Source organism: Poromitra crassiceps (genome assembly GCF_964638095.1).
Source record: "Poromitra crassiceps genome assembly, chromosome: 7".
Taxonomy (NCBI): domain Eukaryota; kingdom Metazoa; phylum Chordata; class Actinopteri; order Beryciformes; family Melamphaidae; genus Poromitra; species Poromitra crassiceps.
In genome coordinates, this window is record NC_139628.1 from 47,445,396 (window position 1) to 47,472,722 (window position 27,327).

Sequence of the window (27,327 nt, forward strand, 5' to 3'; positions counted from 1 at the left end):
AAACAGCAAGAACTTATTGAATAAGTATCAAAAGCAGTCTTGATGTTTAGCATAAAAGAAACATGTGATGATGGTGATGTTTGCCTTCTTCACAAGAAAAGTCAGTCCTGCCTGGGTGATATCTACAATTTGTTAAAGCCATGCATTGTGTTTGCCCTATATCCAACCCCCCAGCCCCCCAATGTGTAGCCAAATAAGATTCTCACATAACCTTTTTTTGTTTTGTTTTGTAGGACCTGAAGGCTCCTCGGACGGGTGTCTCTACAGAGGGAGGAGAGGCCACTGCTGCAAGTTGGAAGTGGTTTGATGCCATGGATGAGGTGATGGGACAAAGACCATCTATACAGCCCGTAAGCCTCATCTCCTCATCCGTGGCATCAACCTCTGCAGCAGTGGTCTCTCCTCCTGAGGAAGGCAGCCAACCTGCCAAGAAGAGGCGGGAGCCGGAGTGGGCCGCTTTTCTGCAGAGTTTTGAGGCCAAAGAGAATGACATTTATGAGAGAGAGCAAGAGAGATGTCAGAGAGCGGAGGAAAGGGAAGAGAGGAAAGAGAGAGAAGCTGCTGCTCGAGAAGATAGAAAAGAGCGAGAGGCACAGGAAAGAAGGGAAGAAGAGAGAAGTAGTAGTGAGAGGAGGGATAGAGAGTGGAGAGAGTGGATAGCGGCGAGAGAAAGAGAGAGCCAAGCCAGAGAGGAAAGACAGCAAGCCAGGGAGGACATGCTGCTGCAGTTGCTGAAGTCAGTCATGGGAAAAAAATAATTCAGAAGTTATTTTGAGGCTGTTCGTTATTTTTGAAAATACCTCTTCCTGTTTTGTTTGATGTTCATTACTGTTTGCACAGTTGCATTTTTTTTATATATATACATGTTCTACCTCGTTTTATCTCTACCCCGTTCCAGCACTTTACAGTTGCCTTTTTTTTTTATATTTAATGTTTTATGTATAATGTTGTAGGTGACAGATATTTGATTGTTGTTGTCTAATGTTGTCTAATGCATTTTTGCAGAAATAAATAACACAAAATATTATAGCTTTGTCAGTGTTTTTTCACTTTTTACAATTTATAGTGTTTGTAAAAATGTCACTCCTTTTGGTTAGAAATAGCTTGACACAAATGCCCTGGACCAAAGATTGGAGCATTATTTTTGTTTAGGTAGGATGGTTGATATACGAGGCAGCTGAAGTTGTTGGTAGGTGGATGTTGATCAGGAGAGGAGAACCGTTGGTGGGGTAGAGCTACCTGGACACACGCCGGGATTTGATGAACCCCGGCTGGGTCGCCTGGCTGTCTGTTTGAAAGACCTAAAACACACAAGGTTACATTGATGTTGATGTATTTCACAAGCATCCACTAGAGGTCACAAGTGCATTGTCTTGAGAGGATGTACCAGAAATCTGCCTGTATTGAAATAGAAATAGTGCCTGTACCCATTCTGTATTGATTTTTTTTATGCAGTTATTAAAGCAAAAATTATTCCAGACAAAGTATTGAGTGCAGGCATGAACATAACTTTACAGAAGATGGACATTTCTGTTTTGAAAATAGTTTATTTTATGTGATATTTAATTTGTTGAAATACTGTTTTGGGGGTGTTATGAGCTAGAAGCCAAATTATGCTTAAACAAATAAATACTTGAAATAATTTACTTTGTGTGTAATGAATCTATAATCTGATAATGTGATAACGTGTTCTTAAAATTGTGCAATTTTTTATACTAAAAGAAACAGGAAAATGTTGATTTTCTCATTTATAGGTTATAATTGATTTATTGTCCTATTGATAGTACTTTTCCCTCCTCCTTTCTCAATCCGGGCTGGGGACCGGCTATGGCGGAGTTAAAAAGTTTTTTTTTGTTTTTTTTGTTTTTTTTTGTGGCAAAAAATAAATAAATAAAAAGCAGTATTCCCTATGGATGTAGACTGAAATCAAAAGCAATAACAAAACCCCTCCCACTTCCCCTCAACAATAGTCATGCTCATGTAAGATGGGTATCCTTTGCCCAGGAGCAGAGACTGCAGCGGCAAGCCTGCCTCGCAGTATGTCCCCAGACCGCTGGACTGGCTCATCTGCCTCTGCGCCAGTATCCCCATCATCAGCATCATGAGCATCATCTTCCTCTGGCTCCAGAATGTCCCCATTGGTGATGCAGAGGTTGTGGAGGAAGAGGCAGGCGACGATGACCTCGGAAACAAATCCCACCTTCACCTCCAGCGCCTTCAAAAAAATGGACCGCCACCTGGTCTTCAGGACACCAAATGCCCTCTCCACCACACATCTCGCCCTGGACAGAGTCCTGTTGAATCTGCCCTCAACAATATTGCGGACAGGTTCCCGGAATGGGGTCAAGAGGCAGATGGGCTGCGCCAGGCATGGGTAGCCTCCATCGCCAATGAGGCACCATCCAGGAGGTGGGAACAGCTGCTGCGTGTACAGCGGGCTGTTCCGGAGGACCCTGGCATCATGGACGGAACCAGGGAAGCCCACAAACACATCCATGAACCGCCCCTTGTGGTCACACACCGCCTGAAACTGGACAGAGTGGAAGAGTTTGCGGTTGAAATACTCTCCCGCAAACTGTCCAGGTGGGACGATGCGCACGTGGCACCCATCAATGCTCCCCGCCACGTTGGTAAATGCTGGGGAACCAGACAGCCTCTGGAACCCAGCACCGATCTCCTGCAGCTCCAGATCCCTCGTGGGGAAGCAGATGAGCCTCCTGAACACACCCTGGATGTCCCTGCTGACCTTGTGCACCATGTCATGGACAGTGGTACGTGGGATGCCGAAGGCCTCCGACACAACCCTGTACGATGTGGCACTGGCTAGCCAGTATGTGAACACCAGCACCTCCATCGTCTTCCCCCATCCATGGTCGGTGACCGTGTCCCCCTGCAGGAGGTGAATGAGTTGCTGCAGGGTTGGCCTGGACAGCCGGAAGTCCTTCCGGGTGTCTCCTCCTTCCCCAAAATAAAGCCGCAACAGGGGGACATTGGGATTGACCCTGCTGTATGGCCCTCTTGCGACCTGTAAACGAGATTTTTGAAATTATTTGACTGTGTAATCTTGTTTTTATCACATTACTATTTATTGACTATTATTAGATTTAGGATTGCTATATGTTTTGCTTATTAGAGTATTGTTTATTATAATTATCTATCAATCGATGATCAAACACATACATTTTTATTACCCCAAGTCTCACTCCTCATGCCAGCCAAAACCTAACCAACCCCAATGAGTACCACACTGGTGTTAATAATGCTGTAATGAGGCCTTTTTCACTTTTACACATGTGTTTGATGCATGGGGAGGACGCTTTAAAGATTAATGTAGTCATTAGTCTGCCTGCAGTGTTCTGATGGTAGAGAATTTGACTCCCCTTTCTCTCATCACATACTGGGAGCTAGTTAGCTGCCTGCCCTGAATGAAACTAACATTACTGATTGTAATTTTTGAATAAAAATATCCCACTTACTTCTGGGAGGGATCCAAATATGATCATGTACATTTGCATGTACCGCAGTCGACGACGCCGAGCTTGTCTCCGTCCTCTGATGGCACACATCCGAGGCATGTTGAGATCAGAGCTGGACAGCTTTCGTGGGTTAGACGAAAGCACAATGGGCAGCACAGATGTGTTGTCCTTTGAAGTCTCCACAAACGTCCAATAGTGTCGCCACAGACAGAAGGAGGCGTCATTTTGATAGACTAGCTAGCCAATGAATCAAGTCAATTCACGAGTTACCAGGCGATTTTTTTATGTGATGTATGTCCAGAGCGAGGTACTGTAGCAGCAAGGTCACGCCCAGCGACCGCAATATTCTGCATAGTGAGGCCGGGCCAATAAGGCGCTCTGAAGTCCATCAGAAGTCCGCTATAGGCGCTTGGGAATCAGCACCCCAGCGACAGCAATGTCCTGCCCAGCAACCGCAATAATCTGCATAGTAACGAGGCCGGGCCAAGGCGCTCTGAAGTCCGCTAGCGGCGCTTGGAATCAGCACGTAGTTGTCCCGGCCCAATGTACTAAAGTCCCGGTAGGCAGCAGTACCTAGCCGCGGGTCCCTGGAAGTCGGGAGCCCAATTTCTTTCTAGGCATTGCGTTACGAAACTGACCACATTACGGGAATCTACATTGTTTAAACTTGTCCACGAAAATTATTAAACGTTCAAAGTGCCATATTAAAATTCTTATAGGCAAAACTAAACTGCTTCCAGGCGCTGCTATTCTGGCGGCCATGTTTGTTGTCATCGAAACGTTTCTGCCGGTGCGTGATGCATTGTGGGATAAATACCCATACTGTAGTTGGAACGTAACGGGTACTTAATTCCATGATAAGTATGTAGTATGATAAGTAGGCAGTAGCTACTCATTGAGAAAAAGTAGTTGAGTAGTTGAGTACCCGGTTTCGAACACACCCTGTGACTGTAGTTAAAGCTGTACTAGGCATTACTGAGTGAAGACTGTGACTGTAGTTAAAGCTGTACTAGGCATTACTGAGTGAAGACTGTGACTGTAGTTAAAGCTGTACTAGGCATTACTGAGTGAAGACTGTGACTGTAGTTAAAGCTGTACTAGGCATTACTGAGTGAAGACTGTGACTGTAGTTAAAGCTGTACTAGGCATTACTGAGTGAAGACTGTGACTGTAGTTAAAGCTGTACTAGGCATTACTGAGTGAAGACTGTGACTGTAGTTAAAGCTGTACTAGGCATTACTGAGTGAAGACTGTGACTGTAGTTAAAGCTGTACTAGGCATTACTGAAGACTGTGACTGTAGTTAAAGCTGTACTAGGCATTACTGAAGACTGACTGTAGTTAAAGCTGTACTAGGCATTACTGAGTGAAGACTGTGACTGTAGTTAAAGCTGTACTAGGCATTACTGAGTGAAGACTGTGACTGTAGTTAAAGCTGTACTAGGCATTACTGAAGACTGTGACTGTAGTTAAAGCTGTACTAGGCATTACTGAAGACTGTGACTGTAGTTAAAGCTGCACTAGGCATTACTGAAGACTGACTGTAGTTAAAGCTGCACTAGGCATTACTGAGTGAAGACTGTGACTGTAGTTAAAGCTGCACTAGGCATTACTGAGTGAAGACTGTGACTGTAGTTAAAGCTGTACTAGGCATTACTGAAGACTGTGACTGTAGTTAAAGCTGCACTAGGCATTACTGAAGACTGTGACTGTAGTTAAAGCTGCACTAGGCATTACTGAGTGAAGACTGTGACTGTAGTTAAAGCTGCACTAGGCATTACTGAAGACTGTGACTGTAGTTAAAGCTGCACTAGGCATTACTGAAGACTGACTGTAGTTAAAGCTGTACTAGGCATTACTGAAGACTGTGACTGTAGTTAAAGCTGCACTACGCATTACTGAGTGAAGACTGTGACTGTAGTTAAAGCTGCACTAGGCATTACTGAAGACTGTGACTGTAGTTAAAGCTGCACTAGGCATTACTGAAGACTGTGACTGTAGTTAAAGCTGTACTAGGCATTACTGAAGACTGTGACTGTAGTTAAAGCTGCACTACGCATTACTGAAGACTGTGACTGTAGTTAAAGCTGCACTAGGCATTACTGAAGACTGTGACTGTAGTTAAAGCTGCACTAGGCATTACTGAAGACTGTGACTGTAGTTAAAGCTGCACTAGGCATTACTGAAGACTGACTGTAGTTAAAGCTGTACTAGGCATTACTGAAGACTGTGACTGTAGTTAAAGCTGCACTAGGCATTACTGAAGACTGACTGTAGTTAAAGCTGCACTAGGCATTACTGAGTGAAGACTGTGACTGTAGTTAAAGCTGCACTAGGCATTACTGAGTGAAGACTGTGACTGTAGTTAAAGCTGTACTAGGCATTACTGAAGACTGTGACTGTAGTTAAAGCTGCACTAGGCATTACTGAAGACTGTGACTGTAGTTAAAGCTGCACTAGGCATTACTGAGTGAAGACTGTGACTGTAGTTAAAGCTGCACTAGGCATTACTGAAGACTGTGACTGTAGTTAAAGCTGCACTAGGCATTACTGAAGACTGACTGTAGTTAAAGCTGTACTAGGCATTACTGAAGACTGTGACTGTAGTTAAAGCTGCACTACGCATTACTGAGTGAAGACTGTGACTGTAGTTAAAGCTGCACTAGGCATTACTGAAGACTGTGACTGTAGTTAAAGCTGCACTAGGCATTACTGAAGACTGTGACTGTAGTTAAAGCTGTACTAGGCATTACTGAAGACTGTGACTGTAGTTAAAGCTGCACTACGCATTACTGAAGACTGTGACTGTAGTTAAAGCTGCACTAGGCATTACTGAAGACTGTGACTGTAGTTAAAGCTGCACTAGGCATTACTGAAGACTGTGACTGTAGTTAAAGCTGCACTAGGCATTACTGAAGACTGACTGTAGTTAAAGCTGTACTAGGCATTACTGAAGACTGTGACTGTAGTTAAAGCTGCACTAGGCATTACTGAGTGAAGACTGTGACTGTAGTTAAAGCTGTACTAGGCATTACTGAAGACTGACTGTAGTTAAAGCTGTACTAGGCATTACTGAAGACTGTGACTGTAGTTAAAGCTGTACTAGGCATTACTGAAGACTGTGACTGTAGTTAAAGCTGCACTAGGCATTACTGAAGACTGTGACTGTAGTTAAAGCTGCACTAGGCATTACTGAGTGAAGACTGTGACTGTAGTTAAAGCTGCACTAGGCATTACTGAAGACTGTGACTGTAGTTAAAGCTGCACTAGGCATTACTGAAGACTGTGACTGTAGTTAAAGCTGTACTAGGCATTACTGAAGACTGTGACTGTAGTTAAAGCTGCACTACGCATTACTGAAGACTGTGACTGTAGTTAAAGCTGCACTAGGCATTACTGAAGACTGTGACTGTAGTTAAAGCTGCACTAGGCATTACTGAAGACTGTGACTGTAGTTAAAGCTGTACTAGGCATTACTGAAGACTGACTGTAGTTAAAGCTGCACTAGGCATTACTGAGTGAAGACTGTGACTGTAGTTAAAGCTGCACTAGGCATTACTGAAGACTGACTGTAGTTAAAGCTGTACTAGGCATTACTGAAGACTGACTGTAGTTAAAGCTGTACTAGGCATTACTGAAGACTGTGACTGTAGTTAAAGCTGTACTAGGCATTACTGAAGACTGACTGTAGTTAAAGCTGTACTAGGCATTACTGAAGACTGTGACTGTAGTTAAAGCTGCACTAGGCATTACTGAGTGAAGACTGTGACTGTAGTTAAAGCTGCACTAGGCATTACTGAAGACTGTGACTGTAGTTAAAGCTGCACTAGGCATTACTGAAGACTGTGACTGTAGTTAAAGCTGTACTAGGCATTACTGAAGACTGTGACTGTAGTTAAAGCTGCACTACGCATTACTGAAGACTGTGACTGTAGTTAAAGCTGCACTAGGCATTACTGAAGACTGTGACTGTAGTTAAAGCTGCACTAGGCATTACTGAAGACTGTGACTGTAGTTAAAGCTGTACTAGGCATTACTGAAGACTGACTGTAGTTAAAGCTGCACTATGCATTACTGAGTGAAGACTGTGACTGTAGTTAAAGCTGCACTAGGCATTACTGAAGACTGACTGTAGTTAAAGCTGTACTAGGCATTACTGAAGACTGTGACTGTAGTTAAAGCTGCACTACGCATTACTGAGTGAAGACTGTGACTGTAGTTAAAGCTGTACTAGGCATTACTGAAGACTGTGACTGTAGTTAAAGCTGCACTAGGCATTACTGAAGACTGTGACTGTAGTTAAAGCTGCACTAGGCATTACTGAAGACTGACTGTAGTTAAAGCTGCACTAGGCATTACTGAAGACTGACTGTAATTAAAGCTGCACTAGGCATTACTGAAGACTGTGACTGTAGTTAAAGCTGCACTAGGCATTACTGAAGACTGTGACTGTAGTTAAAGCTGCACTAGGCATTACTGAAGACTGACTGTAGTTAAAGCTGCACTAGGCATTACTGAAGACTGTGACTGTAGTTAAAGCTGCACTAGGCATTACTGAAGACTGTGACTGTAGTTAAAGCTGCACTAGGCATTACTGAAGACTGACTGTAGTTAAAGCTGCACTAGGCATTACTGAAGACTGTGACTGTAGTTAAAGCTGCACTAGGCATTACTGAAGACTGACTGTAGTTAAAGCTGCACTAGGCATTACTGAAGACTGACTGTAGTTAAAGCTGCACTAGGCATTACTGAAGACTGACTGTAGTTAAAGCTGCACTAGGCATTACTGAGTGAAGACTGTGACTGTAGTTAAAGCTGTACTAGGCATTACTGAGTGAAGACTGTGACTGTAGTTAAAGCTGTACTAGGCATTACTGAGTGAAGACTGTGACTGTAGTTAAAGCTGCACTAGGCATTACTGAAGACTGACTGTAGTTAAAGCTGCACTAGGCATTACTGAAGACTGTGACTGTAGTTAAAGCTGCACTAGGCATTACTGAAAACTGTGACTGTAGTTAAAGCTGCACTAGGCATTACTGAAGACTGACTGTAGTTAAAGCTGCACTAGGCATTACTGAAGACTGACTGTAGTTAAAGCTGCACTAGGCATTACTGAAGACTGACTGTAGTTAAAGCTGCACTAGGCATCTTGGGTCTTATCCAGCTTAAATCAGGAAGTGTTGCTAGAGAAGAGCATCCCACCTCTACTCATTGAGACAGCAGGGATTCATCAAGTCTTCTCCACACAGGGAGCGACCAATCCAACCTTCAGTATGAAGTGTCATCTAAAAAGCAGAGAGCGAGCGCATAGTAAATAGTGTTATTTTCTGTAGCAATATTATATCGATACACAAAGCCAATTTTATCACAATACTTCACTATATGAATTGTCAGGTGCATCGCATGCAACGTTTATGACAGGTTTTTATGACAGTCTGTCTGCTTGACGATCCCATTTTGCTGCAATAAAAATGATTGAAGTGAGATGAACAGGGTGGAAACGTGATGTTATTAGAGCAAACAGATGTTGACAAAGTGTTTCCCTCTGGGGACATAACTTTTAATGAAAGGTCTTTGCTCTTTTCAGCTGTTAAAAACATTTTCTTTAAACTAAGCTTATGAAATCTGTTGCAAAAAAGCACACAAGCCTGTGCCAGGCTCTGTGGGGCCTGTTTCTCCCCTCATTATTAACTAGGCGCTGTTCTGAGTGGGCGGGGCTCCTCTGATAAGTGATAATGAGGCGCACTGCTCTGATTGGCCACCTGATCGGCTGGGTGAGGAGGGAGGGAGGCTGCAGATGCGGAAAAACGCCAAAAGAAAACTCTGTGACAGAACATGTCAACCCAATAGCAAATATGCAAATTCCAAATCCAAAGTGCTTGTAGAAGCACACGTTTTCCCAGTAAGGAGGCTAGGACAACAATGCAGGGGAATTCACTTTTCACATTCTAACATAGCAGAGAGTAGACCCTGAATGACCCTGGTTCGTGTGCTGTGATTGGCTAGTTACGATCTAGCTAAACCCTGGTTGTTTGATTCAGACCGGCTAAATAAATACATATAAAGGGGCAGGAATGTCACCACAAGTTATGTGGAGCTGATCGGCTTAATCAGCGTTGTCCCAGTGGCAATGGCTTGAATGTAACAGACGCTCATTTATATGTGATGAAGTTGCGCACTATAGCTTTAAGGAATAAGTAAAACACACGCACGCACACGCGCACACACACACACACACACACACAGACACACACACTATATATATAAGCACACTGGTCTGTGTGTGTGTACACTGTGTAGGAGGTAATCTGTGTCAACATCCCAATCCCCCAGTCTACTGACCTGCAGGAACACAACTAGAAAACAAGAGAGGAAGAAATAAGGATGCAGTGGACTGGAGGAAAGGAGAGAAGAAGAAATGAAAGAAGACGGTGGAAAGGATTGAAAGGAAAGGAGGGAAGGAAGGATGGAGGGAGCAAGAAGGATGGGAAGAAATGAAAGAGGGAGTGAAGTTAAATGAAAGAAAAATATGTGATAACACATTATTTAGATAATGTGTTTAGATTGTTTAGATAATTATTTAGATAGGCCACCTACAGAGAGTCTACAGAGTATTTGTAGCATTTCAACAGCTTATTAGTTGACATTCAACAATGTAACTGTCTCATTCTGTACCTGTTGTTTTAACAGTTTATTAGTTAAGATTCAACAAAGTGATTCTGCTTGCTTCCTGTTCCACACACCTGCACCCAGTGGAATATGTAGGTATGTTCATTAATCGTCACATAGATCCTATAGATGATAATAAGCTGTTGAAATGTTACAAATCCTCTGTAGACTCTCTGGAGGCGGACTCTCCAAATGAAGTGTTACCAAAGATGGAGTGAAGGAACGAGGGAGGGAGGAATGACAAAGGGAGGGGAAGAAGGAGGGAGGGAGTAAATATGAAGGCAGCAAGGTAAACTAATAAGGGCGTGGGCGTGGCTTCCTCTGTTGTTGGATGCACAACGTTACAATCGCTGTATGGATTCTTTGCGCAGTCGTGTGTTCAGTGACACTAAGCACTTTATTTATTTTTATTTCAGTGTGTTCACTCACACAGTGTGCAACTGCACATTTGCAAATACTGTTCTAATAAATTGGAATGGAATTTTTGAATTGAATATTTTTGACTCAATTTGTCCACTGAGTTATCAATATAATCTGATGTACATTTTATTACACTACCTAGGTGGTATTATGTAGAGTATTGCAATAGGTAGGTAGGTAGGTAGGTAATATATCGCACTATGTATCGTATCGCAATGTATCGTGATACAGTTGTGACCCATGTATTGTGATACGTATCGTATCGTGGGGTCCTTGCCAATACCCAGCCCTATTGAACATACCACATCCATGGAATCTACACCATGCAAAACCATAACATAGCACAGTGCACCATATCTTAAACTAACTCTAGCTAACTTGACACTAGCTAACTAGCTAACTTGACACTGCTACAGGCAGCTGTTTTTATCGTGCAGTCTAATGTTTCTGTTGGTGAAATGTGTGTGTATGTGTGTGTAGACTCCTGTCAGCTAGTGATCTGTAGCTAAAAGCTAGCAGTGAAGCTAATGCTAGCCAGAACTCTTGTCTGCGCTGTTGAATGTAGCTTTGTCTCCCGTGTATCCCATTTGTTTATATGACTCTTGTCATGCTTGTTAGCCAGCTAGCTAGCTGCAGGCTACAGGGCAGGCAGCACCGTCTGAGGCTGGCTAAGGAATTGAGTCCTGTTCTGTCTGATCAGGCAACCCGATCTCATGGGAGAGCATATGTATGACACGAAGGTGTTATCTCGTGGAATACATACGCAGAAACGCAGTTTCTCGTGCAGTTCATACGCAACTTCGCCTCGTCCACTTACATTAGAAATCTAACATGCATAATAACTTTACGTGGAGGTTATGGGGGTTAGGTTAGGGTCAGGGTTAGGTTAAAGGTTAGGGTTTGGGTTAGTGGTTGCGAGTTTTTTAACGTTACTTGCCGCCATTGTTGCCGCAAAAACTGCACGCCAAATCGCATTTCTTTCGTATGTATGACACGAGATAACACCCCGCGTGTCATACATACGCATTTCATGAGACTGGGCTGGGTCAGGAGAACGTGCATGCGGCACCGTGTATGAGAGTGTCACGTGCCTTGAGCCGACCAATGATGTAACTTCATCACTCACTGACCCTCTCACTCACTCACTCACTCACTCAGCGACATTGGACATTGGGGTTTCTAGTGCCGTCCAGCTATAAAACAATAATCAGAAAGGGAAGGAGTGCTAATAGACTGAGCAGCATGTGTAAGTAAGTAGCATACCTTGACCTTGTCACAGTTAACTTTGGCAAACACACATGAATATTATAACAGTTATAATGAAGGAGCTCTGAGATCAATCAACTAAAAATGACTGACTATTGATCCAGCAGAGCTTGTCTGCCTGTGTGCGTGCGTGCGTGTACGCGCACGTGTCCGTGCGTGCGTGTGTGTGTGCGTGCGCGCGTGCGTGTGTGCGTGCGCGTGTGTGTGTGTGAGAAAGAGAGATGACTCGGGTCTTTTACATTGACATTTGTGTTTCAAATCTTGGTCTTTGTCTGTTGAGTTGAAACGAACATTGATCTCAGCCAGTTTGTTTTACATGATCATTTGACTTACAAACCAGCTTCTGTTGGTTGGAGGCGGGGGCGGGAGAGGGGGGGATGTGGAGGGGGGTTTGCGATTGCTTTCCAAGCAAGAGGAAGTGCTGGCTGTCAGATGTCATATCCAGAGGAAGTGCTGGCTGTCGCATGTCCTATCCATCTCCTTGTGTTTTGGGGTCATTTCCTAGATGACTCCTACGCCGCAGCGCAGTTCTCCTGTTAGAGACAGCTGCCCTCTGTTCAGTGATGCACCAACACCAACAACAGCAGCAAAAAAATGACATTTTGACCTCATCACTGTGTCCATATTATTTACTGCACCCTAGATCTTTGCTTCATTTGAACCTTCAGTATATCGTCATCAAATGAATTGTCCTATCTTAGTATAATGACTGTAATCAAATGGGACCATCAGTACCACATTTCCTATTAAACCCTGTGGCTTCCTGTTCCTGTCCCCCTCCCATTTTGGAAGTCATTTTTCCATCAGCCTTTCTCCCTGAAAGCTTTAGCTCAGTTTGCCCCTGGAAGAACAGCGCCCTCTTCCTGTTCTGTGCCGTACAGAAATCCAGCAGATTTCCTGCCAAATCCGACCTTTTATAAAATATAAAATGCACTGTAGTGGCCAGTAGAGGCTGCCAGTCTTCTCTTTACAGTAATTGTATTACGGTTTGAAAATGGACGATTTATTGACGGTGGAATAATGTACGGAGAACCTTTTAAAAGCTCCTTAAAGTGTAACTAACCTCCAAAACACTTTTTTTCAGCTTTTAACCAATATATATGACTTTGGGGGTGATGTGTGAAGAATTCTGGTCAGAATTTCCACATTTGACACCAAACTGTTGCCATTTTACCATTTGTATCATTTTTCAGCAGCATACCTGGCATAAGCGCCCTCTAAGGGTGGAACACTGCTTTTTTTTGTGCCCTCAAATGAATGGGATATTTGGTACAACCTGACGTCACGGTGGGTTTAGCGCGTGCATCTGGTGCATCTCCAAAGCCTATACAACTAGGCAAGATGGAAAAACCTTACTTAGTATCAGGCTCCAGAGGGCTCTAACTGAAGTAAAAAAAAATCTGTTTGCTCTTAAAATACTGAACCAAACGTCGTCAAAGTTGGCACATGTCTTAATTATAGTTAGTTTCCCGCTGAATGTGTCATTACTTTATTGATATCTTACCTGGATAAGCTTGAATGATGATGTTTATATTATCAGTCCGAGTTGCAAGCACTGTCTCCAGCCCAGGCAGGCGAGAGTCGTACTGTAACATGGACGAGCCCCAAGCTCCGTGGGCGCGCGCAGCAGGCCAGCAGCAGCTGGGCTCTCTGTGCTCTGAGAGCAGCAGAGAGAGCAGTCTGATATTTCCGCAAACAAATATGGTCGCAGTTTAGCGCACATGTAAAATATAACGCTATACTACGACGTGACAACGTGACAAAGCTTCTCTAAACACATCGGCTACTATCATATTTCCCTGCATCCCTCCTACTGAGATTATATCGGTAATGATTTTGGACAGACTGAATGCGCGGAGGAGGAGGAGGAGAGATCTGCAGCAGCTGTGCCCTGAGTAGCCCTGAGAGACACTCGCCTCGCTCCGACTACTGTGCCTGTCTGTGAAAAGCGTCCTGTCCAGTCGCACCTTCGCAAACAGATGCGGGATTCCCTCAATCCTGTACCCAATCTCAGACTGTATTCTCTAAATCGCACACCAGCTATTTCTGTCTGTGTTTGTTTGTTGCTCCGTGAGGTTAGAGCGCCCCATGCATGCAGCAGGCTGTTTCGCCAGCCGGGGTCTGGCAGGAGGGACTGGGAGGAGGCGCAGGCAGCCTGCACTGCACTGAGAGGAAAACTTTTGCACAACTTTTAACAAGAATCACGAAAAGCCCCCAAACTAAAATGAAAAAGGGACTATATGGCAACTTGGACGAGGGAATGACGTAGAGAAATCTCGCATTGTGTTACCCCAGAACGGGGGGTTTGTTGTATTGTGCGGTGTGCTGCTGTAACGAGCCCATGCCACTTTGCTCTCGTAACGTAGTTTGATACACTGCCATAGAGATACATGCAGAAAAATAATTAAATTTCTAGTTCGCCACTGAATTACCAAATTGATATAACTTTCAACCATTTTCAGATTTTCTGTTTCCATACAGACCAACAGCGTTGGCTAGTTGTTGATATTTATAAAGATATGGCCCCTCTCAAATAAATTATTTTTGAGGCAGTAGGCAAACTGTAATGGCGTCGATTTCCAAAAAATAATCTTGACTTCAACACAGCCAGAGTCCAGTATAGACAAGAGCATATGTCATTTCTTGGTTTTTTCCATAGGTATTTTCAAATCACTGTTCTAATACATATCTAGGGGGTTAGTCCCCCTTTAAGCCCTTTTCAGAGATGCATTGAACTCCTGAAGATATCCAAACATTACTCAGATCAATTGTCCGTTGTGAGCGTGCGGCCGTGCAAACGGATTTGAACTACCCACGCCCCCTAGTGAAATGTCCATGTCGCTCGCAGAGCAGCACATGTTTGAACACTACAGGATATTGTCCAGAGCGAGTGTGCTTTACGGTGATTTTACAACAGCTAAGAAGAGGTGTTGTAAAATGACTGTAAACCCTCTTGGGGCTTATTGCTTCATTTGAAACCTCGCTTATTTCCTGTCTGCTATTGTATTAGCAAACACTGCAACAGGAAGTAGTAAGCTAGTGGCCATTTAGAATGTTTATGTTGTCAAGTTAAAACCGTCTATAACCACCACCACACTTGTGAACGTTTCGTTCTCTCTGGCATCTCTCTCTGTCACTGCGACTGTGTTGTTTGCCCTGCCCCTTTCCTCTCACACACACACACACACACACACACACACACACACACACACACACACACGCACGCACACAGACAGGCTCTGCTGACACACAGAGAGAGATCTCTTTGCTCTATGGCACTTGGTCTGAAAAGTGGTATCGGTGCATCTCTAGTCATAAGCAATAAGTGTGGTAATAATAAGTAGTCCTAGTAGTATGTACTGTATGTGAAAGAGGTTGATGTCTGTTTATCCAACAAGAAAAGCTTCTGAAATAACTCTTTTCGCTCTCTCCCTCTCCACAGAGTCTTTAAGAAGTCCAGCCCCAACTGCAAGGTACAGTAGTGTGTGTGTGTGTGTGTGTGTGTGTGTGTGTGTGTGTGTGTGTGTGTGTGTGTGTGTGTGTGTGTGTGTGTGTGTGTGTGTGTGTGTGTGTGTGTGTGTGTGTGTGTGTGTGTATGTGCGCGCTGGTGTTAATCTTCATTGTTATGACTGTTTCCACAGGTCACAGTTTATTTAGGGAAGCGAGACTTTGTTGACCACCTAGACCATGTGGATCCAGTCGGTGAGTGTAACACACACACACACACACACACGTTCTGTAATTGTTCCTGTGCTTATGTGGCACATGTGTTGAACTGTGATCTTGTGTGTGTGTGTGTGTGTGTGTGTGTGTGTGTGTGTTCTCTAGATGGAGTGCTACTCGTAGATCCAGAGTATCTGAAAGACAGAAAAGGTAAGAGAAGACAGAAGGTAACTGACTGTATGTAAGTAAGGCATAATGTACAGAGAGCTATCATAAACCCATCAGGGTGATCAGGACCCCGACGCGAATGACCTCACTGTACCGTAAATTCCGGACTATAAGCCGCACCGGTGTATAAGCCGCACCTGCAAAGTTGACTATTTTTTTCTTATATATGTTTTAATGTTTTTTTTTTTTTTTTTTTTTTTGTGTTTTAATGTTTAATTACCATATGTAAGGGTTCATGCACAGAGGGGATTGTCGGGAAAGAGATGGCTGTTTGAGGAAGCTCCCATTTATTAACATTTCAACAAAACAACATAACACAACACCACCTGTGTTGTCTTTTACAGTGCACACAGTGTCATACAGTGTCATACAGTGTGGTGAAAAGAGGACAAGAGAGGAAAGAGGAAATTAAAACTTATTATAGTTATATAGGATTTATAGTTAGAAAGAGTGCTAAAAAAGAGAGATTTTTTTTTTTTTTTTTTTTTAAATCCATAGATAAGCCGCACCGTTATATAAGCCGCAGGGGCCAAAAAAGGCCAAAAAACAGGAAAAAAGGTGCGGCTTATAGTCCGGAATTTACGGTACATTAACCCGATTATTTCACGGCTACTTACTAAAGAACGCTACGGTAATGTTTTTTTTTTTGCCACCGGATGTCGGAAATGAGCTAAATTAACTGTTATTTTACAGGATTTCTTTCTGCAGATTGATATGATTGGATGTGGGCCTCCAGTCTTTCAGAATGGCATGCATAGCAATGGTCTGTTATACCTATTAACAGTGAGTTATACAGAAATACCAGACCGTAGAATGCCGTGATTGACCAATCAGAGTCGAGTATTCGACAAAGCCGTGTAATGGGCGTCCAGGTAGTGCAGCGGTATATTCCCTGCCTACCAATGTGAGGGTCGCAGGGTCGAGCCCCCGTGTAGGGAAATTCTGGTATTTTTCAACCTGGACCCTATTTTTAAAATTTTATGTATGACTCAAATGTGAACAGAAATCATTGAAATTGGTGCAGTATTGAGTAAGATCGCTTCAGTTGGCAGCTGCTTTTCCCACATGGTTCTCCTGCACTACCCTGGTTGTAGTGCAGTAGTGGTTGCTAGGGAACAGTTTGGAAGCTAGCTGATGTCCTGTCAGTACCTGCAAACACTGCAACTGGAAGTAAGCTGGGGGCAATTTAGAATGTTTATGTTGTCGAGTTGAAACTGTCTATAGTTGGGTTTCCATCCAAACATTTTAACTGAATTATCAGAAAGTCGGCAGAAGAAAATAAGAAATTATGCGCATTTCCATCCACTATGTTCTGCGTAATAAGAGGAGCTGGTGAAGAGGAGGTGCAGCGAATTGACGTGATTAAAACAAACCACCAGATGCCATCAGTTAACCATCAAATGAGGGAAATTAATCCTGTGTTCTCTGAATAAATGTGAGGTAAAGAGAAAACATCCAGGAGGAAAAGCTTGGTGAGCACACTGCTGTCTGCCTCTGCTGATCTGCTGCTACAGCAACACCCCATACATGCGTCTCCGTTGTCTTGCTATGGAAGACATCTACAGTACACTCTTCAATTCGGCATATTCCACGCACGGAGTCGCCTGTTATCCCGCAGTCTTTTTTCATTAAAATTATATGGTTTTTGAATGGAGTTTGGTTAAAGATTCGCTTAATCTGTTTCCACTGCACTTTCCTTGCATTTTCCTTTTATCGATGCACCAACTTTTCCACTTCCCTCAAGCATGAAAACTTTTTGTGATATTTTGAGGTTTTTTTTTCCGAATTTCGCAGCGTTTCCACTCAGGTTTTTTAATGCGCAAAATTGAAAATGTGCATTAAACAGGTGGATGGAAACCCACCTTATAACTGGTCTGATGTAGTGCATAACTATATAACTGATGCTGGTCATATCTGTGTCCATGTTGTCAGTGTTTGTGACGCTGACGTGTGCGTTTCGTTATGGGCGTGAGGACCTGGACGTCCTGGGGCTCTCCTTCAGGAAGGACCTGTACATCAGCACCTTCCAGGCCTTCCCCCCCCTGCTGGACGACAAGAGCCCGCCACCCCTGAGCCGCCTGCAGGAGAGGCTGCTGAAGAAGCTGGGCCAGCACGCCCACCCCTTTAACTTCACCGTAAGACTACCAGAGCCCGCCCCTTTAGCTTCCCCATAAGACTACCAGAGCCCACCCCTTTAGCTTCCCCATAAGACTATCAGAATACAGCACATTAAATGATCATGATAATAATTCAAAAATGAAAATTCAGTCATTATCTACTCACCCCATGGAAGGGTGGGTGACGTTTTTTATTCTACAAAACATTTGTAGAGTTTCACAGCAAATCACTGTTGCAGAAATCTCCCACACAATTGAATTGGATGGTGACCAACTTTCGAACGGAACAGAGAAACAGAGAACAGAGAAAAAACATAAAATGCCTCCATACTGCTCACCTGGCATAATCCAAGTCTCCACAAGCTCAAGTTGACTTGAAAAGACACCATTTGCACAGATACAACTTTGATTTCTGTATGTGTGTGTGTGTGTGTGTGTGTGTGTGTGTGTGTGTGTGTGTGTGTGTGTGTGTGTGTGTGTGTGTGTGTCAGATCCCTCAGAACCTGCCGTGCTCGGTAACCCTGCAGCCCGGCCCAGAGGACACGGGGAAGGCCTGCGGTGTTGACTTTGAGGTTCGAGCCTTCTGCGCCAAAATTGTGGACGAGAAGATCCACAAGAGGTAAACATCAGAGAAGACAGAAAACAAAGCAAACATTTCATTACAGCCCCACCTAGTTTCTCTATAGAAAGTAGGCTTTGACCAATATGTTCCTTTGAAGGCCGAGGATACCAAATAGAGTATTGATAGATGATAGCCAGTATTTTTAACATACTGTATGTCAATATTCAATATTTATAAATTTGACTATTTTGTTGCCAAAGTATTCCAAGTATTTAGAGTCTCCCCAGAATTGAAACATTTAGACCTTTACATACTGTGCTTACTTATATATGAGTGTGTCTCAATTGCATTGGTGTATTGCATATGTGTGTGTGTATTTTACTGTGTTAACCCAGTATTCAAACAACCTGTGTATGTGCATGTGTATGTGTGTGTGTGTGTGTGTGTGTGTGTGTGTGTGTGTGTGTGTGTGTGTGTGTGTGTGTGTGTGTGTGTGTGTGTGTGTGTGTGTGTGTGTGTGTGTGTGTGTGTGTGCTCGTGCAGGAACTCAGTGCGTCTGGTGATCCGTAAAGTCCAGTACGCCCCAGAGAAGACGGGCCCCCAGCCCATGGTGGAGACCACCCGCAGCTTCCTCATGTCTGATAGATCTCTACACCTAGAGGCCTCACTGGATAAGGAGGTACACACACACACACACACACACACACACACACACACACCTACCTGTGCGCACTTTGATGTGTGCTTGAATACTGTCTTTCACATGGGACATTTGGAATCCATCACATCCATAGACAGGTATGAATTGAAACCACCTACAGTAGGCTGTGCTGTTTTTTGAAACAGTAAATTGAATTGGTGATGACTTTTTTGTCGGACTGCGTTGCTATATTTTCAGTCCATCTCATCTGTCAATTCATAGGTCTCATTGAAAATACATGGGATATTTAAGCAATAGATCACGACAGGCCGTGGTATATGCTCATTATACCACACATAAGGGTCGTGCTTCGCCCGACGCCGTAGGCGTGATAAATATTTTGTTGATGTATTTTATTTGATTTTGTGGGTGACCTAACCCTAACCCTGTATATGACATTATTGTGATAATTTACAAATCACAAGTGCGAGAATGGGTCCTTAGACACTACTCATTCTCTGTGTGTGTGTGTGTGTGTGTGTGTGTGTGTGTGTGTGTGTGTGTGTGTGTGTGTGTGTGTGTGTGTGTGTGTGTGTGTGTGTGTGTGTGTGTGTGTGTGTGTGTGTGTGTGTGCGCGTGCGTGCGTGCGTGCGTGCGTGTGTGTGTCTCTCTCTAGCTCTACTACCATGGTGAGCCCATCAGTGTAAATGTCCATGTCACCAACAACTCCACCAAGACTGTGAAGAGGGTGAAGATCTCTGGTAAGCCACTAGAGGGCGAGGCTAAAGGGGACATGACATCATCTAAATTCAGGCCTTTTATAGCTTTGACTGCTGTTAAACTGTTTTTCCTCCCTATGCACCACTGAGGAACACCCCAAAGTGCCAGGGGGAGAAATACAAAGTGGATCACCACCACAACATCATCTGACGTTAGCCGAGTAGCTCACAAGCTAACCAGCTGTTTAGCACTTCTGTGTTGTGCAACAAGCAAATGCTTACCATATATCCCCAGTACACGTCCACACAAAACTTCAGTTCATTCAGTTAGTTAGTTCACCTAGTAGCGACAACGCAAATGTGAATACATTTGACCTTAAAGGCACTATGTAAATATGATATTCAGCCCTACTAGATGTCAGCAAACCACTGCTTGTTTTGTAACGATACAGGGGATGGCGATCTGAGCAGTGAAGGAAGCCACGCCCCCTCTGTGTGTTTTGAAATCTGAGGCTTGTTTTTCAGCCGCTTGTGCGTTTAGTGCATGTGAGTGCCTCCCATGTTGCATAGCTAACACACTAGCTACACTGTAGCTACACTGTAGCTAGTAGCTACACTGTAGCTACACTGTAGCTAGTGTGTGGGCAGTGGGCAGTTCTGCCAAACAGCGCAAGCAAGAGGACCCACGTACATACTACTGTGTGTTAACCCTGCCCTCTCCCATCCACTCCTTTCTCCTCCTCTCCTCTCCTCTCCTCTCCTCTCCTCTCCTCTCCTCTCCTCTCCTCTCCTCTCCTCTCCTCTCCTCAGTTCGTCAGTATGCTGATATCTGTCTATTCTCCACTGCTCAGTATAAGTGCCCAGTAGCCCATGTTGAAGCAGAGTGAGTACCTACCTCCCCCTCTCTCACAACTTTCCCTTCTTCCTCTCCTCTTTTATTCCAGTCCTCTCTCTATCCTGTCATCCCTCTTTCCATAGATTTTTACCACTTTTCTTTGTCCATTTACTTCCTGTAAAACGGTGTATTTTAAGTGGTTACTTGATGTACCAGTAGGTGTACATCAAAATTCCAACGCATAATATTTTCACCTTGGGGCCTTGTTGCCAGCTCACCACTGGCCATCATGCCGGATGATGCATACATGTCCCAAAACATTCCAGCATAATTGAAGAACCAATTTCAGGTACAAATGGGTTTGGGGGATTTTTGTCATGCGTGTTTCTGTTGTTTTGTCCACCTCTTGTATCATCATGGAGCTGGCTAATAATCTGATAACTGGGAATCAGGTAATGGCAATAATCTGATTTATGCGTTTACCCTACATGCTCATTACAAAGTAGCATGAACTCACCTCAAAGTCCATGAATGGACATTGAGACTGGGCCATAGCATGCGCTTAATAAAACTGATGATTCGGCAAAAAAGCTAGGTGTGTTTATGGGATTTCTCATAATTCGCTTTTATCTGATGAAGCATATGGGTTTATGCTGTTTACATGGCCACTTGAATAAGCTGGTAACTCTATAAATCAGATCATGATGGGTCTATTAGTGTGCATGTGAACAGTGTGTGGTTTCTCAGTGCTGCAGGTGACTGAGGTAGTGCTGCATGCCAGTGACACCTACAGCAAGCCTGTATGTCACGCCTCTTCACGGTGAGTCGACCAATGGGAGCCCTGTCTGATGGACAGCAACCTGTCAATCCAGCCTAGATCCTGACAACTCTTCCCCAGGCCAACCCTTCATCACCATCATACACAAAGTATTGTTTATTTTAGGTAGACCTCGCCCCTTTACGCAAACAGCTCCCCCAGACAGCCGTAAAGCATGCAGGCAGGGTGCACTTACCAATTTAAAGGGATAGTTGTGATTTTTTTGATGTGGGGTTGTATGAGGTACTTGCCGACAGTCAGTGTACTACATGCAGTAGAATGCAGCTGACACGGGCCCAGGTTGGAAAAATGGCCACGTCAGGCAAGTAGAGCTGTCTGCTGAGTGTGAACATGGTCACGAGCAAGAACATAGAAAAAGCCATTAAAAAAGCCTCCATTGGCCGGTTGGCGCAGTCCTTGATTGGCTCGTGCACTTTGTAATTTGTGGAAATGGTTGTGGGCGGGCTGGGGGCGGGCTGGGGGCGGGGCTGGAGGACAGACTGATCTGCAGAGCGAAACAGGCTATCCAAGGCCTCTATTGTTCATAGTTGTTGCCACAACACTCTGCACCTCCGGAGAGCAAGACCACCATCAGCACGCTGGTTTCAGAACCAACAACAATGACACATTTCACCTTTAACTCTTGGGCAAAACTGACCCCCAGATGAGCATCCTTTCCCAACAACTCACAGCTGGTTACCATTTGCCATCGGTTTTCCTGCATTGTTCATGACACTCCGTACTGTGTTTGAATGTAGCAGTGTTCTCTCTCTCCCTGACCATTTATTTTCTCCTTCATATCAACTTTATTTTGCTCTCTTTTCATTCCATCACAACTGCCCTGCTCCCTTGTCTTCTCCTCTTATCAGATGTTCTGTGTTTGCAGATTTACACATGGATCTTATTGCTTACTTTAGAACAGCAGTGGTGGCCACTGGCCAACCAGTAGATCTATCAGTAGATCCCAATCTACTGGTGCTTACCGGTAGATCCCCAAATCATTTTTGGATTACCATTTTATGTGAAGCACTTTGAATTGCCTGTGTGTATGAAATGTGCTATACAAATAAACTTGCCTTGACTTGACTTGATTAGATTAGATTAGATTAACTGACAATTTAAATATGCATTAACAAATACTATTCTATTTTATGTACAGTATTTATTATTGCTTATCATTGAAATAAACAGAATTTCATTTATGGTTATGTGTCTACCCCAATGGTCTACCCACACGAGTTTATGATTTTTTTAACTTATTTTTTGATGTGCGTACAAAGTGTAATATTACAGCGGGGGGTGGACAGGTAGATCTGAAGTGTAAAGACGTTGGGCACCCCTGCTTTAGAGTCATCGAAGGCTGCAGACACACTTATCCATCAGAAAATGGACAGAATTATTGAGGGATACATTTCTGTCTGTTGGGCTGTTTTGAAACATCAACATTCTAATCCCAAATTTAAAAAAAGTTGCCATTGATCCACATGAACAAATATTAAATATCAAATGTAGGTTCTATGTAGTTCTTATGACCTGTCACTATAAGGTAGTAGTACCTGCAGGTCCAGGCTGGAGCAGGCCCAGACAGAACTAATCCATGTCTGTCTCTCTCTTCCTCTCCTCTCCACTGCAGTGACCAGGTGTCTCCCAGCTCCACCTTCTGTCAGGTGTACACTCTGACCCCCATGCTGACCAACAACAGGGAGAAGAGAGGCCTGGCCCTGGACGGGAAACTCAAGCACGAAGACACCAACCTAGCCTCCAGCACACATACACACAGGTACCCACACACACACACACACACAAACAAACAAACCGTGTAGTGCAGGGTAGATGCAGGTAGACGGCTAGAAGTGGGTAGACGCAAAGCCGTCTGAAAAATAAGTGGGTAGTAGTACCTAGTCAAAATGTAATTACAGATATATAATGATCATTCTTATTAATCAGATTGTAAATGCCGATATCTTGAATGACATTTGTACATACTATTATTCTCACATCATTATGACGAGTCAGTTATGACAAGTCTTGCCATAGACCAACATTCAGTGTTCCTCTTATGCCTATGTTGTGTGTGTGTGTGTGTGTGTGTGTGTGTGTGTGTGTGTGTGTGTGTTACAGAGTGAAAGACGTAACCAATAAGGAGGTGCTGGGGATCCTGGTTTCCTACAGAGTCAAAGTCAAGCTGGTGGTGTCTCGTGGAGGGTAATTGATTATACACGTACACACTCACACACACACGCAGTTTCACACACACATATCAGCTTTAATTCTGATTGTTATCTTGCCCTGAAAAGTGTTTTTAATATCCATGCACTGAAATGACGACATGCTTTGATCCGCGGCCTGGAAACGAGGAATACGGGGCATGTGTAATGTGTGTATTTACGTCCTGTAAATAGCTTATTTTCTGACACGCACCGGCTCATATCCTTATTATATCATAGAGACAGTGAGAAAATTAACAATGTATTTACCTTGCTGCATCCAGCGTGTTCACCCTGTCTCTGTTTGCTGTCCGTCACATGGTAGAGATAGCAGCTCCTGTTCCCCCGCTCCTCATTTTCTAATCCTAATCCTAATGACGTTAGTCCGGACCGGCTCAAATAAATACGGGCGGCCATCAAATTCAAATGCATAGTCTACTCTATATTATCAAAATCAGATACATTATCCAGCCATCCTCCGGTGTTTACCATGCCATGGACTGTCATGGCGGCTTGATCGACTACTCTGAGCTCGCAACTGAGTCTGAGCTCTGAGTTCCAGGATGTCAGTCCCCGGAAAGGAAAACAGAGCAATGGATGGCTGGCAGAGGTAAATAGAGCAGGTCACCTTTATGTCAGTATCATATAATAAGGATATGAGCCGCTGCGTGTCAGAAAATAAGCTATTTAAATCCACGCATTTCAACATGCCCCTATTTCTTCTGTCCAAGGCCACTGCTCGGTGCATTATAGTGCATCGATAACGTTGTAGTACATCAATATAAAAAAAAATAGTGAGTTAAAAATCATAATTAAAGCTGGAAATAAGGTCCAGATTGTGAAAAAAACTGAATTATATTTTAATGTTACTGGTTACACCTGCTTTACTACCTGCTTTACCGCCTCGAACGCTGTGAGAAGGGCCTATTTTAGTGCTGAAAGCACCGTTTTGATCATTCACAACGAGATGAAACCATTTTAGAACGTTGCAGGGAAAAGTTACAGCGGTTTGAACTCAACTGGCCCATCTCATCTCGACTTGACTATAAAATACAAGAAGCAGCCTGTCCACTCCACGCTACATTCATAGTGTGTGTGTGTGTGTGTGTGCGTGTGCATGTGTGTGTAGGGATGTTGCTGTGGAGCTTCCTTTTATCCTGATGCATCCCAAACCTGCAGACCAGCCCAGCTCTCCACCACAGTCAGGTACAACGCACACACACACACACACACACAGTGACTAACCAACTCCAAAAAACTTGATGTAATGAGGTCGTTGACTTTGTTCTCGTTGCTTCCACAGTGGCTCCACAGATCGACGGCCCCGTGGACACAAACCTCATAGAGTTTGAGACTAAGTAAGTGTGTGTGTGTGTGTGTGTGTGTGTGTGTGTGTGTGTGTGTGTGTGTGTGTGTGTGTGTGTGTGTGTGTGTGTGTGTGTGTGTGTGTGTGTGTGTGTGCGTGCGTGCGTGCGTGCGTGCGTGCGTGCGTGCGTGCGTGCGTGTGTGTGAGAGTGAAGACAGACAGACAGAGATTTTGTTTTGCGCTCCTCGTCTCTGGTGCAGTTCATGGCCGTGCTTTGAATGACTATAAACTGCCAGGCCCTCATGTGACAAAGACTGCACAGCTTTTCATACTGAAAGATGGCGTCCTCTCCAAAACCTGAAAAGTAGCTATGCACAAAAACCTCCACATGTATCAAACCGTGCACACGCCATGTCCTGCCCACCTTTCCTTCATACACCCCCAATCAACGTGAAATTATTTTACAGTTTAACAATTAACTTTAGAACTTTAACAGTAAACCTCATTGGGAATTTAATTTTGAGTATAAATAACTACAAATACAAAAACACAAATAGAACAAATAACTTGAGTTTAAAAAAGGATCAAATATACACAACATGCTGTCTATAACTAAAAACATATATATATATATATCGCCATATTGGCCGACTCTCATATTGGTCGGGCTCTGCAAATGACTCTAAACACGCCCCTCTTGTCACCTTCTTGTCAAAACGATGGTGAATGTGCCTGTTTTCACTGCTTCCCTCTCTAAATAATGTCTATGTGCTTTCATGCATGCAGTGTTTTTGTGAACAAAGGTCAAATTGGACGATTGAACTGATTCAAAGATGACAAACAAAACAAAACAAAACTCTATTGTTTTCTCAAGTTTTACATGCGGGTGGCCTCTCTGTTCCTGCCGTTCAGTCCCGCAGTCACTGACCAGTGACCACACCCACACAGTGACCACACCCACTGACCAGTGGCCACGCCCACACAGTGACCACACCCACTGACCAGTGACCACGCCCACACAGTGTCGGTGGTTTATGTGAGCAGGTAGTACACACGTCATCATGCAGATGTTCCAGGACGAGTGCATCTGCCCAGCCCACCCCACACAGCCTTTCCTTGCCAGGGGAGATGGATCCGTGGGGCTCGCCTGCTGTACGTCATCATGGGTGTCTGTGCGCCTGACGAGCTTGCTCAACATCTCCGCGTCACACGAATAGGAAAGAGCCACCCCTAAGATGAATAAACAACACCTGTTTGATACTCCCTGGAGTTCACACATCAAAAATATATTGGCAATCAATGTGAAAATGATTTACTTATGATTTATAATGAAAATGTAAACGACATCAAATACATGTAGCCTAGTATAAATACAGTACATAAATATGTAGCAGGGATAATGCAAAAGGTTAGAGAAGCCAGCTTGTGACCGGAAGGTCGTCTGTTCAATCCCGGGGACCGGCGGGTTAAATCTGAGTGGGGAAAGTGAAAAGGCAGCGCTTGCCCCTCCCTCATTACCACCACGGAGGCGCCCTTGAGCAAGGCCCTTAACCCCAACCGCTCCAGTGGAGCTGCTTAGTGGCCAGCAGATCAGACTGTGGTTGTACTGGTCAGCTTCCTGAAAAAGAGCATTGCTCTCAGTGAGACCCCCATCCTGTATAAATAAAGGTAAAAAATCTGCTTTTGTAATTGAACCCTTCATTTCCTACAGTAAGTTGCTTTTTTTGTTCATTTAACACCCTGATATTTAGGACACGTCACAGAGAATATTTTCCTCTAGTGCCCCAAATACTGGCAAGGGAATGTCCCCGGGGAGGGATTAAGTCCAGCAACACATGGAAGTGTGTTTCTGACACTACCTCTCTATGTCTCTCTCTCTCTCTCTCTCTCTCCCTCTCTCTGCAGTAACTTCTCTCAGGATGATGACTTTGTGTTTGAAGACTTTGCTCGTTTGCGGCTCCAGGGAATGAAGGATGAAGAGGACGACCACTTCTGCTAGCTCCCCCTTGCCTGGCTAGCAGGCCTCCTGTCTGGGCCAGAGAGAGGCCAGGTCCCAGTCTCTCTCTCTCTCTGGAGGAGATGGAGAGATGTATGTCGAGGAGGTGGAAGAGGAGAGCCAGCCCTCTGTAGACAACTCTCTCCCTCCCTCCGTCTCCTTTCATCTAAAATGACATTTGTTGATTGTTGATTTTTGCTCTTCATTTTGGCTGGCTGTTAGAGGGAGGGTAGTCTGGCAAAGATACATCGGCCTCACCCCAAGTAGTCTGAAACGTTAGAAAGTACGTATTGATATAGATTGAATTTGATGTATTTTGCTGTTTGGGGTCAATTGATAAATACATCTCGACATGTTCCAGAAGTGTTGTCTGGGTTGAATGTCATGAGGGTAAATAAGGAGCCGAG

At 44.0% G+C, this 27,327-nt stretch overlaps 1 protein-coding gene across 1 annotated transcript in view; it reads left to right on the top strand.

The window, feature by feature from the left end:
* Positions 1-26,970, top strand: part of arrb2b (arrestin, beta 2b) — a 46,546-nt gene extending 19,576 nt beyond the window's left edge. Inside the window, exons 2-14 of the mRNA XM_083640703.1 lie at positions 15,273-15,303; positions 15,472-15,532; positions 15,659-15,703; positions 17,654-17,856; positions 18,330-18,457; positions 18,944-19,079; positions 19,717-19,801; positions 20,570-20,642; positions 23,045-23,191; positions 23,533-23,616; positions 24,748-24,824; positions 24,922-24,976; positions 26,830-26,970. Coding sequence (XP_083496829.1) covers positions 15,273-15,303; positions 15,472-15,532; positions 15,659-15,703; positions 17,654-17,856; positions 18,330-18,457; positions 18,944-19,079; positions 19,717-19,801; positions 20,570-20,642; positions 23,045-23,191; positions 23,533-23,616; positions 24,748-24,824; positions 24,922-24,976; positions 26,830-26,923 — 1,219 coding nt within the window. The 3' untranslated portion in view covers positions 26,924-26,970. The remainder of the gene's footprint in view (positions 1-15,272; positions 15,304-15,471; positions 15,533-15,658; positions 15,704-17,653; positions 17,857-18,329; positions 18,458-18,943; positions 19,080-19,716; positions 19,802-20,569; positions 20,643-23,044; positions 23,192-23,532; positions 23,617-24,747; positions 24,825-24,921; positions 24,977-26,829) is intronic.
* Positions 26,971-27,327: the final 357 nt, after the last annotated feature.